Source organism: Scyliorhinus canicula, chromosome 25, assembly GCF_902713615.1.
Source record: "Scyliorhinus canicula chromosome 25, sScyCan1.1, whole genome shotgun sequence".
NCBI lineage: Eukaryota > Metazoa > Chordata > Chondrichthyes > Carcharhiniformes > Scyliorhinidae > Scyliorhinus > Scyliorhinus canicula.
The window spans coordinates 16521249-16536937 of NC_052170.1; the positions used below are offsets into that span (position 1 = coordinate 16521249).

Below are 15689 nucleotides of genomic sequence, written 5' to 3' on the forward strand. Positions count from 1 at the left end.
ATTGGGCGGAGGGCCTAGGCAGGGCGGTCTTTCGAAGGGTCGGTACACACTCGATGGGCTGAATGGCACTGCGGGGATTCCATAAATTAAGTCACAGAGCAGCAGTGATGAATGACAGAACAGGCTCGGGGGGCTGAATGGCCCCTCTACTCGCCTCCATGCTCCGAAGAAGTGTTTGTCTCCCTGACTCTGCAGTACCCCTAGTACAGAGCCATTGTGATATCGTTTACCCAGGTGCCCTGAAGGTTCTGGGCACCATTCAATGACAGACCTCCCTTAAAGGAGAGATGGAAATGACTCACCTTCAGTGAAAAGTCAGATATATCGCTGTCATTTTGCTTATAATCTTGACATTGCTTGTCGATGGCAGAGGACAAATCGGCGAGTGTACAAAAGAAATCATCTCCTTTCGAAGGTTTCTAAATATAGAGGAGAAGCCAATTAAACGGCAATATAAGCAGCCTGAGCTGAGGTTACAAGTCAACAGGAACTCTTGCGTTAACATGGGTCAGGTACCGCACAACAGTGACAAGAGCACATTTGATTAAGTCCCCCATTCCTTTATGAGAAACTCCTGTCAAGGAAAGATTAAGAGTGGTTCAAATGGAGCTTAAACGTCGACAAGGAAAACGTTTTCAGAAGAGCTCAGTGGACTAGTGGTATTGTCGCTTCACCTGGGTTCGAATCCAGCCACGGCAGACGATGACTTTTTAATTCATTAAAATATCTGGAATTAAAAGTCTAACGATGACCATGAAACCATTGCTGATTGTCGTAAAAACCCATCTGGTTCGCTGATGTCCTTCAGGGAAGGAAATATGCCGTCCTTACCCGGTCTGGCCTACATGTGACTCCAGGCCCACGCAGTGACGTGGTTGACCTTTAACTGCCCCCCCCCCCCCACTGAAATGGACGGGCAATTAGGGTGGAGCAACAAATCCCGGCCCATCCAGCAACGCTCACATCCCACGAACGGAGGACAAAAAAAAAAAAACCCCCGACCAATCATCATTAATGCTCACTTGAGTAAAGCTGTTGCTTTGAGGGTTTTTTTTATTCATTTGTGGGATGTGGGGCGTCGCTGGCTGGGCCCAGCATTTGTTGCCCATCCCTAATTGCCCTTGAACTGAATGATCTGCTGGGCCATTTTCATGGGGGGCCGTTAAGAGCCAAGCACAACGCTGTGTGGGTCCGGGGTCATCATGCAGGCCAGGTCGGGTAAAGACGGCAGATTTCCTTCCCTAAAGGAGTATCGGTGAACCAGGTGGGTTTTTGCAACAATCGGCCATGGTTCCATGGTCATCGTGAGACGTTTGATTTCTGACGATTTTTACTGAATTAGTCTGCTGTCGTGGGATTTGAACCCAGATCCCTGATGCATAACCTGCGTCTCTGGATTGCTAGTCCAGTAACAATCATGGCACCAGCTTCTCCATAGTAATGTGTGTTAACACTTGGCACATTTGTGATGCGTAGTTCTGAACCCCCTCACAAATGGAGAGACCTTCCAGACCTATAGCTCAGTGGGCTGGACAGCTGGTTTGTAATGCAGATCCAGGCCAGCAGCGCGGGTTCGATTCCCACACCAGCTTACCCGAACAGGTACCGGAATGTGGCGACTAAGGGGCTTTGCACGGTAGCTTCATGCTTGTGACAATAAAAGATTATTTATTTCTTTAGTTTTGTCGATTATCCCTCATAATTTTAAAGATCAATGTGAGATCATTGTGGTAATGTGGCCCCTTTAAGGGGCGGACCTGGCAGCCCGCGTGATCGGTTCTGGGCCAATCGCCCGGGAGCACACAAAGCCGGGCCAATAGCGAATTAGCGCAGGGCCCTGGGAGCAGGGGCCTGGGTAGGGTGAACCCCAGAGGCGTTAGGCAAGACCCATCCTATTGTGTGCCGTGCCTGCATATTTATCAGCCTTTGCTTTTCGTTAATAAACCCCTTTCTTACAACTGGAAGGCTCCAGAGGGCAGCGCCGGCCCTAGGGTTGCTGGCGCCCCGGGCAAGCTGAACTTCGGCACCCTTGATGGGGGGGGGGGGGGGGGGGGCCGAGAGGGGGGCGGGGCCGAGAGGGGGGCGGGGCCGAGGGGGGCGAGCCGAGGGGGGGGCGGGGCCGAGGGGGGGCGGACCCGGGGGGGGACCCGAGGGGAGGGCGGGGGGAGCGGACCCGAGGGGGGGCGGGGCGGGGCGGGCGGACCCGAGGCGGGGGGGGGGAGCGGACCGAGCGGGGGGGGGAGCGGACCGAGGGGGGGAGCGGACCGAGGGGACGGACCGGGGGGGGGGCCGCCCTGGGGGAGTACGGCCACACTGGGGGAGTGCGGCCACCGCGCATGCGCTGGTTGGCGCCGGCCCAACTGCGCATGCGCGGGACCCGAGTCTGGCGCCCCCTAGTACATGGCGCCCCGGAAGACTGCCCGAGTTGCCGGTGCCTTGAGCCGGCCCTGCCAGAGGGTTGTCTCCAGCCACCAGATTGGCGACAAGGTGAAAGGTTCGATCACAGCCTCCAGTACTTTGTGATTCGAATGTGGAAGGAAGGTGCAATTGGGAAAGGAAAGGAGGACCAACGAGAGTCGAGGATCATGGGTGAAAATGCCTAATATCGATAAAGCAGACCCATTTTTCCCAGGAGCTGTAGATTGGAGCCAGTATATCTGAAAAGACACCCTGGGCTAGTGCCCCATCAATTCCAGCCCACAGGCCCAGAACTCCTAGAAGGGCTTGAGGTTCATAAGGAGGAGGTGTTAGCGATTCTGGAACGTGTGAAAATAGATACTCCCCTCAGCCGGATAGGATTTATCCTAGGATCCCCTGGGAAGCGAGAGAGGAGATTGCTGAGCCTTTGGCTTTGATCTTTAAGTCATCTTTGTCTACAGGAATAGTGCCAGAGGACTGGAGGATAGCAAATGTTGTCCCCTTGTTCAAGAAGGGGAGTAGAGACAACCCCGGTAACTATACACCAGTGAGCCTTACTTCTGTTGAGGCCTTGGAAAGGTTTACAAGAGATAGGATGTATAATCATCTGGAAAGGAATAATTTGATTAGAGATAGTCAACACAGTTTTATGAAGGGTCGGTCGTGCCTCACAAACCTCATTGAGTTGTTCGAGAATGTGACCAAACAGGTGGATGAGGGTAAAGCGGTTGATGTGGTGTATATGGATTTCAGTAAAGCGTTTAATAAGGTTCCCCATGGTAGGCTATTGCAGAAAATACAGAGGCATGGGATTCAGGGTGATTTAGCAGTTTGGATCGGCTAGCTGATAGAAGACAAAGAGTGGTGGTTGACGGGAAATGTTCTGACTGGTGTCCAGTTACTGGTGGTGTACCACAAGGATCTGTTTTGGGGCCGCTGCTGTTTGTCATTTTCATAAATGACCTGGAGGATGGCGTAGAAGGATGGGTGAGTAAATTTGCAGATGACACTAAAGTCGGTGGAGTTGTGGAGAGTGCAGAAGGATGTTACAAACTACAGAGGGACACAGATAAGCTGCAGAGCAGGGCTGACAGGTGGCAAATGGAGTTTAATGCAGAAAAGTGTGAGGTGATTCATTTTGGAAGGAATAACAGGAAGACAGAGTACTGGGCTAATGGTAAGATTCTTGGTAGTGTGGACGAGCAGAGAGATCTCGGTGTCCATGTCCATAGATCCCTGAAAGTTGCCACCCAGGTTGAGAGGGTTGTTAAGAAGGCGTACGGTGTGTTAGCTTTTATTGGTAGAGGGATTGAGTTTCGGAGCCATGAGGTCATGTTGCAGCTGTACAAAACTCTGGTGCGGCCGCATTTGGAGTATTGCGTGCAGTTCTGGTCGCTACATTATAGGAAGGATGTGGAAGCATTGGAAAGGGTACAGAGGAGATTTACAAGGATGTTGCCTGGTATGGAGGGAAGATCATATGAGGGAAGGCTGAGGGACTTAAGGCTGTTTTCGTTCGAGAGAAGAATGTTAAGAGGTGACTTAATTGAGGCATACAAGATGATCAGAGGATTAGATAGGGTGGACATTGAGAGCCTTTTCCTCGGATGGTGATGTCCAGCATGAGGGGACATAGCTTTAAATTGAGTGGATATAGATACAGGACAGATGTCAGAGGTAGGTTCTTTACTCAGAGAATAGTAGGGGCGTGGAATGCCCTGCCTGCAACAGTAGTGGACTCGCCAACACTAAACGCATTCAAATGGTCATTGGATAGACATATGGACGATAAGGGAATAGTGTAGAGGGACTTTAGAGGGGTTTCACAGGTCGCTGCAACATCGAGGGCCGAAGGGCCTGTACTGCGCTGTAATGTTCTATATTCTATCCCACCACAAATAAATTAACCAATTATTTAGACAACGTTTCTGAAATCTTTGACTGCTCCAATCATTATCATAGAATTTACAGTGCAGAAGGAGGACATTTAGCCCATCGAGTCTGCACCGGCTCTTGGAAAGAGCACCCTACCCAAGGTCAACACCTCCACCCTATCCCCATAACTCAGTAACCCCACCCAACACTAAGGGCAATTTTGGACACTAAGGGCAATTTTATCATGGCCAATCCACCTAAACTGCACATCTTTGTGACTTTGAAACCGGAGCACCCGGAGGAAACCCACGCACACACGGGGGAGGATGTGTAGGCTCCGCACAGACAGTGACCCAAGCCGGGAATCGAACCTGGGACCCTGGAGCTGTGAAGCGATTGTGCTATCCACAATGCTACCGTGCTGCCCATAAATGATTTACAGGCACCAGATTTGAAAGTTAAACACAGCAACTGTTTATTTATAACAAAAATAGAGATAAGGTATGGAGCACTTATAGTAGAATAATGGTCCATTAAACGACCACTCCCCCGGCCGAAAGCGAGTTAGTGCGAAGCCCTGGGGCGGGGGCGTGGATCCTCGAGCCGTTAGATAAGTTATTCCTGAAGCTCCTGCCTTCTCAACCTTGCCCCAGGAATAAAGCCAGACCAGGTAAGCAGGGCAGATTTCCTTCCCTCAAGGGCATTAATGAACCAGATGGTTTTTTTTTTACGACAATTGACAATGGCTTCATGGCCATCATTAGGCTTTTAATTCCAGATTTTTATTGAATTCAAATTTCACCATTTGCAGCGGTGGGATTTGAACCTGGGTCCCTTGGATCAAGAGTGAGTTTGTATCATGTCGAGGGAGAGAGGTATATAATACAGGCTTTATTCCTTTACTCCCAGGTCCACACTCAACGGGCCCCTGTTCCCGAGGCCCTGCACTTTCCTCCCATGGGCCAAGGGTTCGTACGCTCCCACGTTATTGGCTCCGGGTGGGTCACATGGTCCATGAATGATTGATCCTTAAAGGGGCCACGCTCCCACATCCCTGCCTCCTCAAGTCCCTCAATATGATGCACATCATAAGATAATAACGGGTAACTATTTGCAACGAGGGCAGAAGCATGAAAGAGGGTCTGGTAAGGTACAGGTCAGTCCATCAGGCAACGTCCGAGGTCAGGTGGAACTGATACTGTCGTGGACAGACGCATCCGCGGCTGGCAGGTCGGTGAGGATGAGGTGGAACTGCTCAGTTCCCTGAAAGGTTTCTCCACCATCGAGGTAGTGATGCTGTTAGTAGCAGATGGTTGTTCAAAGGTCTCAGAAGGCCGGATGGTGCAGGGACCCCCTCCGTTCCCCGCTGGAAGTAGCAAGTGGGGCCTTTTCTGAAACAGGCCATTCCCTCAGTCCCGGCTCTGATGAATAAACATTAGTTGTCACTACTCGATCCTCTTGCCTTCTTACCGAGCTGCAGCCGCTCTCCTTCTTAAGTGGTCCACACGCTTTTGCACCTCCCTCCCTTGTGGGTCCACCAAATAAGATACAGGCCCAGACCTTTGCTACGATTCGCCAAGGTAACCATGTTGGTCCAAGTCCGAACACTAGGTAGTCCGCTCTGAGAGATCGGCCACCTCTGGTCGAGTCAGGGTGTTTCTTTTGCAGAGCCTGCCTTGCCTCCGCCCTCCTCGTCAAATTGAGGGACACCAAGCCTAGCATTGATCGGAGATGACGACGTTTCCAATGGTGTTACCCCGGTAACAATGTGGGGGGGCGGGGTGTCGTAATGAAGGAGGAAATTGGCTCTCTCGAGTCGCGATACCCCGTCTGGCAAACCTCCGCTCTGTCAGAGATAGATAGGTTCTTGATTAATAGGGGAATCAGGGGCTATGGGGAGAAGGCAGGAGAATGGGGCTGAGAAAATATCAGCCATGGTTGAATGGCGGAGCAGACTCGATGGGCCGAGTGGCCGAATTCTACTCCTATGTCTCATGGTCTTCTGGCTGCTTTTTCATGAAAATCTGTCTCAACGTTTGAACTGTGGCTGCCAACCTCATTGTAGACATTCCTTGGACATCTAACCACTTGGAGTGGGCGTCCACAAGTACCAGGATCATTTTCCGTGGGAAGGGATCGGTAAAATCTCCGTGCAATCCTGTCCAAGGGAAGCAGTTGTGCCAGGGTCTGCTGGGACTGGGGGCAGTCACAAAGGTGGACCAAAGTTTTGATGTCGATGTCGCTACCTGGCCACCAGATGGAGCCACGAGCCAACACCTTCATTTTGGTTGTGTCGTGGGTTCGCACTGAGCAGTTCTTGCAGTGGCGGCTCTCTTGCTGGAGGTGGCAGCACCACCCGGGGCCCTCAAAGGAATACCCCGTCTCCGCAACTGACTCTGCCTGTGCTCGGTTGGCAGGGCCTGAGCTGCTCTGATTTACCACCCATGGGCAGCACGGTAGCATGGTGGATAGCACAATCGCTCCACAGCTCCAGGGTCCCAGGTTCGATTCCCGGCTTGGGTCACTGTCTGTGCGGAGTCTGCACATCCTCCCCGCGTGTGCGTGGGTTTCCTCCGGGTGCTCCGGTTTCCCCCCACAGTCCAAAGATGTGCAGGTTAGGTGGATCGGCCGTGATAAATTGCCCTTAGTGTCTAAAATTGCCCTTAGTGTTGGGTGGGGTTACTGAGTTATGGGGATAGGGTGGAGGTGTTGACCTTGGGTAGGGGGTAGGGTGCTCTTTCCAAGAGTCGGTGCAGACCTGATGGGCCGAATGGCCTCCTTCTGCACCGTAAATTCTATGTAAATCCCAAACCACCTGCTTCACTTCAGTCAGCACCGTATCCCTCTGGATCCAATTCTTAATGTGACTCGATGATACGGGTAAGGTGTCCAGGAGGTGAAAAGCTGTGGCACCGAGGGCGGAGCCGCTCTCTGAGGGAGCGGGACTCAAACTCAGAGCGTCGGCATCGGGGATCTGAGTCTCGGGCCGATGTTGGAAGACGTAACCATAGGCAACCCAAAGCAGAGCCCACTGCTGCACCCTGGCCGGAGTAATGGGCGGAATCGGCCTATCCTCGCCGAGTAAACCCGATAACGGTTTGCGGTTAGTTATGATGGTAAAACGGCGACCAGAAGCATATTGATGACGTTTTCGCAGCCTGTACACGACTGACAGGCCCTCTTTTTTAATGTGCGACTATCTTCGTTCTGCATCGGCAAGCAAAGGCGATGGTTCGGTTGGCAACATCATCCACCTTGTGCGATAGGACGGCTCCGATCATGGTGGCGGCACAGTGGTTAGCGCCGCTGCTTCACAGCTCCAGGGGTCCCGGGTTCGATTCCCGGCTGGGGTCACTGTCTGTGTGGAGTCTGCACGTTCTCCCCCGTGTCTGCGTGGGCTTCCTCCGGGTGCTCCGGTTTCCTCCCACAGTCCAAAGATGTGAAGGGTAGGTGGATTGGACGCGCTAAATTGCCCCTCGTTTCCCAAAGGTTAGATGGGGTTATGGGGAGAGGGCCTAGGTAGGGTTCTCTTTTAGAGGGTCGGTGCAGGCTCGATGGGCGAATGGCCTCCTTCTGCACTGTAGAGATTCTATGATTCTATCCCATAGTGTGAAACATCGCATGTTAAGATGATCTGTTTGTCGGGTCAAAGTGCACCAGTAAGTTGGACGATTGTAAAGCCGGCTTGACCTGTTCGAAGGCCGTTTTTTTACTGTTTTTTCCAGTGTCAGCACTGATTTTTTTTTAGGAAGTTGTGCTAATGCTGTTGCTTCGTTCAGGGTTAATTGGCCGTAGTAATGGACCATTCCCAGAAACAATTTTAATTCCGTGACGCATTTCTGCGCAGGAACCTCTCTGATGGCTTTCACCTGATCTTCTAAGGGGTTAGAACATAGAACATAGAACAGTACAGCACAGAACAGGCCCTTCGGCCCTCGATGTTGTGCCGAGCCATGATCACCCTACTCAAACCCACATATCCACCCTATACCAGTAACCCAACAACCCCCCCCTTAACCTTACTTTTTAGGACACTACGGGCAATTTAGCATGGCCAATCCACCTAACCTGCACATCTTTGGACTGTGGGAGGAAACCGGAGCACCCGGAGGAAGCCCACGCACACATGGGGGAGAACGTGCAGACTCCGCACAGACAGTGACCCAGCCGGGAATCGAACCTGGGACCCTGGAGCTGTGAAGGCATTTGGTGTAGGCATTTGGCTTCAACTTTACAAATAAGTAACTTCATTCACCTGAAAGATGCATTTTTCCTTTTTCAGTCTTATGCTTGCATTGCTAAACCTCTTAAAGACTTCCTCCAGGCTGGCCTGTGAAGTCCCTGTCACCAAGATGTTGACTAAGTACACCACAGCGTTTGGAATTCCTCGTAGCAAGTCCTCCATCGTCCGTTGGAAAATTGCGAACGCAGCCAAAATGCCGAAAGGCAATCTTGTATACTGGAAAATCCCTTACGTGCGTTCATCATTGCATATTTCCTGGAGTCTTCGTCTAGTTCAAGTTGTCGGTCAGCATGCCTCAAGTTAAGCTCTGCTTAACGACCTTCTATCTTAGGGATCGGATACTTGTCGAGTTGGGCCGCTTGGTTTATGGTGAGTTTGCAATCCCGCAGATCCTGTGGGCAGGTTTCAGAACAGGAACAACAGGGGCTGCCCAGTCGGAGAACTGCGGCGGTTTAATGATCCCGAGTTCCTCCAACCTTGTCAATTCGCCATCGACTTTCTGATGTAGAGTGTATGGGACGGGACGGGCTCTGATGCAGTTGTGGTGTCTCATGGGTTTCCCCTTTTATGTTGTTAATTTAGCAGCCATGCTGCTTAGCCGAAGAGGTTTTTAGATACTTTTAGGTTTGTTCACCCACTACTGTGGCCAAAGCTCCTGTGTTGACCTCCACACTCGATGGTTGCCCATTAACCATTAGTTCTATCTCAATGGGAGCCACCTTGCTCACTTTGACCATGTTCAACTTATAAATTACGCATTCTTCCTCAGAAAATCTTCTCTACTTTATGTGCTGGAGTCAAAGTGTGTGTGCTTTTTTAAAAAAAAACTGGGTGCATCCAGTCTGGCCCAGCAACGTGCTTGAATGTGACCCTCCCAGTTACAATCGAAGCAAGCAAAATCTTTGAAATGGCTCGTCCCTTGAGGGTGACCTCCGCCACATCTGTAACACCCAACACAATTCCTGGCCTGCCAGCCCGTTTTCCTTCCTTCCTCCTGGCATCTTGGTCCGGCTTCCTTTGCGCCCGCCGCTCGGGGTCCCCCCGTATAGCAGCCGTTCCCCTCCCGAGTTGAATTGCCTCGCCTTCCTGCACGCACTGTCGCTCAGAGGCTTCCCTATTTGGCAGGTTAGTTGGCTTGAGCTTACCTCTATCCAGGGATACTTTTGTCTCGGTTAATAATTTCCTTTGGACATTGAGGTTGTTAATTCCGCAAACCAGGCGATCACGGAGCGTGTCACTTAATGAAGAGACGAATTTGCAGCGTCGACGAAGTCTGACTACAAATGCGGAAATTATCTCCCCTGCGTCCCTGGTGGCTAAATTAAATTTGCACCGTTGCAAAATGATGGACAGTCTGGGGTTGTGAGGCTCTTTCACTAACATCATTAAATGACGTGGTATCTGGGGCCTCTGGGGACGTTAAATTTCGAATGAGCACCGGGTCCATGTACGTTCAGCAAGATGACCTTTTGCCTGTCTTCCCCAGTAATGTAATTAGCAGTAAAAAAGTACCAGACTCTCTCAATGTATTGGCCCCAGACTTCAGCCCCCTGGTCAAAAGAACCATTAGTGGCATTATTTCTCACTCAGTGTTACTGCAGAGACCACTTCTCTTCCCTTCGTGGAAGATTTTTGATGCAACCCTGTACCCCTCGGATTTTCCGAAGGGCTCGCCTGTTGTCCGATTTGCTCGCGTCGTCAAGGTATCACATCGCGAGGGATGGTCGCGGAGGCTGCTTGAGTCACCAAGTGATTTATTGGAACCGTAATGAGGTTAAACTATGTGCAGGCACAGAGATATATAACACAGGCCTTGACTCCGTGAATCCCGGGTCCACACTCACCATGCCCCCTTTCTTCCCATTGGCCAGGGTTCGCACGCTGCCACCATGATTGGCCCCGGGCAGGTCAGGTGACCCACGAACGCTCACCCCCCTCCCCCGCCCCACTCCTTAAAGCGACCCTCGACCTTATTTCCAAATCAGATGGCGAGTGGCTTGGAGGGGAATTTCCAGGTGCTGGTGTCCCCAGGTATCTGCTGCCCTTGTCCTTCTCGATGGCAGTGGTTGTGGGTTTGGAAGGTGTCCAAGGAGACTCGGTGAGATCCTGGGGTGCCTCTTGTCTGCTGGAAGCAGCAGAATAGTTTCCATTGGATTCCTGGAACTTGGGACCGGTTGAACTGTCCCTGATGGCATTTTGAGACCAAGCTCAATTGAATTCCTCCTGCCCTTGCGTGGGAGGGCAACTAGATTAGGATATGGAAAGATGCCCAGTTGGCACATCTCCAAATCAAGGGCAGGCAGGTCAGTATGCAGTGACCCTCTCAACACTGCATATCATACACAAGCCTGACCCATTGACTAAACCCAGGACAGTCTTAAGACTCTGACACACATTCCTTGACCAATTGAGAGCTCTCAAGTGACGCTGACTGCACAGCAAGTCTGGCTTGTACATTAATCTGCTTAAAACCGAAACAGATTGTGGAAGATATCCAACGCGACATATTTCTGAGGGCTTCAGTTGTTTTGTTTTGCTTACCAAGCTTGCCAGTCCTCTTTATGTGGGTTCCCTGCGCATCTGTTCCCCCCCCCCACCCCGCCCCGCCTTAACTGTGGTTGCCGTGTCAACTTGGCTTCCGTTCTTCCATCCTGGACAAGCTGGGGGGTTTTTGTTGCAAGTTCTTCTCATCGTGCACTGTGATATTTGTTAACTCTTTAACGGTTGATTCCTCACTCATGGCCCAGGCCTCAGGTGAAGGGAGGTCTTGCCTCTGGTTCTTGTCCCATTCAGGAGGCCTAACCGCGTAGTTCACATCGATATACCTCGTGCAGTGCAGAGCGTGTGCTGCACTGTTGGTGGTGCTGTTTGTCCAATGAGATTTAAAAGCAAGGACCCCTCGATCTCACGGCACTATTTCAAAGACGGCTTACCCTTGGTGTCTGAGCCAATAGTTATCCCTTAGCCAGCACTTAGAATCATAGAATCCCTGCGGTGCAGAAGGAGGCCATTCGGCCCATCGAATCTGCAACGACCCTCCAAAGGAGCACCCTACATAGGCTCCCCCGGCCACTCCCCCACCCCCCCCCCTATCCCTGTCACCTCACCTAATGTTTTTGGACACCAAGGGGCAATTTAGCATGGCCAATCCACCGAACCTGCGCATCTTTGGACTGTGGGAGGAAACCGGAGCACCCGGAGGAAACCCACGCAGACACGGGGAGGACTTGCAGACTCCACACGGTCGCCCGAGGCCGGAATCGAACCCGGGTCCCTGGCGCTGTGAGACAGTCGTGCTGACCACTGTCTGTGGCCACGATCAATTGCTCCTTAGTGTCCAGGGATGTGGACGTTAGGTGGGGTTACAGGGAAAGGACGGGGAGTGAGCCTCCACTTGTGTTGCGAACTTGATGGACCAAATGGCCTCCTCCGGCATTATAGGGATTCAATGGTTATGAACGAACATTCGTTGACCATCGCGTCCTGGGGTGGGACTAGCCGACTGCACCCCGAGGCCTCCCCGAGGATTTGAAGGGCACTGTTTGAATGCAAGTTCACTGTTCTCCTTTGTAGGCCCTTTATCTTCACACTGAAGGTTGTGGGGGGCGGGAGATTGGTTTGACACAACGACACAAAGGACTTATCTCAGGAACATCATCAAACCCAATCGGATGTCAAACTGCAGGAGGAGGTAACAGGACATCAATAGCCTAGAAAGTGGGAGGACGGTGGGAGAGGGGAGTAGGTGCAGAGATGAGAGGGTCACTGACAGAATGACGGAGCTTCGGGCCTAAGGAGCTGGAGGTTTAAGGCAAGGGGCCGAACTGAAAGGGAGATCCGTCCTTATGAGCTGCCGTACAAAAGAATAAGCTGTGTGGTCTCGCACTGTGCTCCCAGGGGTCACCACTGAGAGTACTGAGATAGCGGGAGAGATTTACCGATCATCCCACCGCATGTTTTTCGGCAGAGGAGGCGCCCCGCCAGTGGGATCTACCGGGCCCGCCGTTGTCAAGGGGATTTTGAGCTGACCGCACGCCACGTCGCCCAGTTGGCCGGACGACTGGTTCACGATGCGGAGCGAGGCCAGCAGCGTGGGTTCAATTCCCCGCACCGGCTGAGGTTATTCATGAAGGCCCCGCCTTCTCAACCCTGCCCTTCGCCTGAGGTGCGGTGATCCTCGGGTTCAATCACAGCTGCCCCCCCCCCCCCCCCAAAAGGAGAAAACAGCCTATGTTCCTTGGGGACTATGGAGACTTTCACAAGAGTATGACATCGAGCCATGTGACGCGATATTCGGCTAGAAGGCCGAGGCAGTAGATTTTACGATAGTGGCTTAATGGAGGGGAGAGTGTTGGGAGGGAATTCCGGAGCTTGCGATTATATCTGCAGGTGTGCGCAAGGCCAGAATTAGAGGGCCGCGGGTAACTCAGAGGCCTGAGGGGCAGGAGGAGATCACAGAGTCAGGGACGGCAGAGGACCTGGAGGGATTTGCAAAGAAGGATGAGAATTTTAGACATTGCCCAGTGGAGGGCAGTGAACACATGGGGGTGATAGAGAAGCGGGACTTGTTGTGAGTCAAGACATGGGAACGAGGGGTTTTGGATTGTTTACAGAGGGAAAAGTGCAGCGTGTCATAATATACATCCAGGTATACGATGGTGCACAGATTGACACACAGGATGACCAGTGAACACACAGAACACAGCAGCCAATCACCAGACAGGACACGCCCACTATAAATCCAGAGGGCACCAGTTTTCCCGCTCTCTTGGGATCCAGCCTCTGAGACAGACAGAGCTCGTGAGCAGCAACTAGAACATCCACCATGTGGTAGTAAGATAGTCTGGTCAGGTTAGCTTCAGGTCTCCAGTCAAGTCAGCATAGTGTCAACCCACAGTTAAAGTATGTATGATAGTTAAGAGTTCAATAAAATCGAGTTGCATTTCTTCAAGTGTTGGAAGCCTGTCTCTCTCTCGCTGCTGCAGTAAACGCAGTCCTCGCAGACCCAGCTTACCCAACACATCACGGGGGGACCAGCCAGGAGTACATTGGAATGGGCAAAATTAGAGATCCAGCACGGCAAGACAGTGGTTAGCACTGTTGCTTCGCAGCGCCAGGGTCCCAGATTCGATTCCCGGCTTGAGACACTGTCTTTGCGGAGTCTGCACAATTTCCCCGTGTCTGCGTGGGTTTCCTCCGGGTGCTCCGGTTTCCTCCCACAAGTCCCGAAAGACGTGCTTTTTAGGTGAATTGGACATTTGGAATTCTCCCTCAGTGTAACCGAACAGGCGCCGGAGTTTGGCGACTAGGGGCTTTTCACAGTAACTTCATAGAACAAAGAACCAAAAAAAATACAGCACAGGAACAGGCCCTTCGACCCTCCCAGCCTGTGCCGATCCAGATCCTTTATCGAAACCTGTGTCCTATTTTCCAAGGTCTACTTCCCTCTGTTTCACGCCCGTTCATATACCTGTCTAGATGCATCTTAAAAGATGCTATTGTGCCCGCCTCTACCACCTCCGCTGGCAAAGCGTTCCAGGCACCCACCACCCTCTGCGTAAAAAACTTTCCACGCACATCTCCCTTAAACTTTCCCCCTCTCACCTTGAAATCGTGACCCCTTGTAATTGACACCCCCAATCTTGGAAAAAGCTTGTTGCTATCCACCCTGTCCATACCTCTCATAATTTTGTTGACCTCAATCAGGTCCCCCCTCAACCTCCGTCTTTCCAACGAAAACAATCCTAATCTACTCAACCTTTCTTCATAGCTAGCACCCTCCATACCAGGCAACATCCTGGTGAACCTCCTCTCCACCCTCTCCAAAGCATCCACATCCTTCTGGTAATGTGGCGACCAGAACTGCACGCAGAATTCCAAATGTGGCCGAACCAAAGTCCTATACAACTGTAACATGACCTGCCAACTCTTGTACTCAATACCCCGTCCGATGAAGGCAAGCATGCTGTATGCCTTCTTGACCACTCTATCAACCTGCTTTGCCACCTTCAGGGTACAATGGACCTGAACTCCCAGATCTCTCTGTACATCAATTTTCCCCAGGACTCTTCCATTGACCATATAGTCCGCTCTTGAATTTGATCTTCCAAAATGCATCACCTTGCATTTGCCTGGATTGAACTCCATCTGCCATTTCTCTGCCCAACTCTCCAATCTATCTATATATCTATATTTTGCTGTGTTTCATTGCAATGTTTTTTTTATAAATTCAGAGTACCCAATTATCTTTTCCAATTAAGGGATAATTTAGCGTGGCCAATCCACCTAACCAGCACATCTTTGGGTTGTGGGGGTAAAATCCACGCAGACACGGGGAGAATGTGCAAACTCCACACGGACAGTGGCCCAGGGCCAGGATTCGAACCCGGGTCCCCAGCGCCGCAGGCAGCAATGCTAACCACTGTGCCACCGTGCTGCCCAACTTCATTGCAGCGTTAATGTAAGCCTACTTGTGACAATAATAAACATTGTTATTATTTTTATTATGGGATGTAGAAGCAGAGAGACAGGTTCAGATTGTACTGCCAATGTTCGCTGACTCCTGTGTTCTGCGTGTGGATGTAGCAGGAGGTAAGTGGGTCAGAGTAATCTTGGAGTCTCGGGAAGAAGGAGACTGGCAAGAGCCTGTAAAGGACACATACGATGTGCCAAAAGGTTGTGTGTTCAAGTCCCACTTCAGAGGCTTGACTACATCCCAACTGGAATTTCCTGTGCAGTTCTGAGAGAGTGCTGCACTGTCGGGGGTGCAGTCAAATAACCAGAATCCACCATTGGCACGAGGAATAAATAGTTAGTCAAGTGTTGGCCATGATACTGAATCAGGGATAAATCAGCACCTTCAGCAAAATGGCTGGATGAAACCGCAAAATATATCAAGACACAGAATCGAACATTGACACATCAGTGACATACCGGATGTGACTTGCACCTTTCAGAGTCAATATCCTCCTCGAATGAATGGCAGTCTACTTCTGAAAAAGGAAACAGAATCCAACAGTAAATCAGCTGAGCTTCACTCCGTAGATTTTGACAAGCAATGAACACAATTGAGATTGCCGCTTCCCAAAGCGAATCCCCTTCACGGGAGATGCCAATCCATTTTTTGAGACACAAAACCTGTGGCAATATCCTC

At 51.3% G+C, this 15689-nt stretch overlaps 1 protein-coding gene across 3 annotated transcripts in view; it reads right to left on the minus strand.

Annotated features, from left to right (window-relative positions):
• LOC119957062 (putative adhesion G protein-coupled receptor E4P) overlaps positions 1-15689 on the minus strand; it is a 72715-nt gene that overhangs the window by 39052 nt on the left and 17974 nt on the right. For all 3 annotated transcript variants that reach the window (XM_038784691.1, XM_038784690.1, XM_038784689.1), the window contains 2 exons: positions 15470-15528; positions 303-419 (listed from right to left, as the gene is read on the minus strand). In XM_038784691.1, coding sequence (XP_038640619.1) covers positions 303-419; positions 15470-15528 — 176 coding nt within the window. The remainder of the gene's footprint in view (positions 1-302; positions 420-15469; positions 15529-15689) is intronic.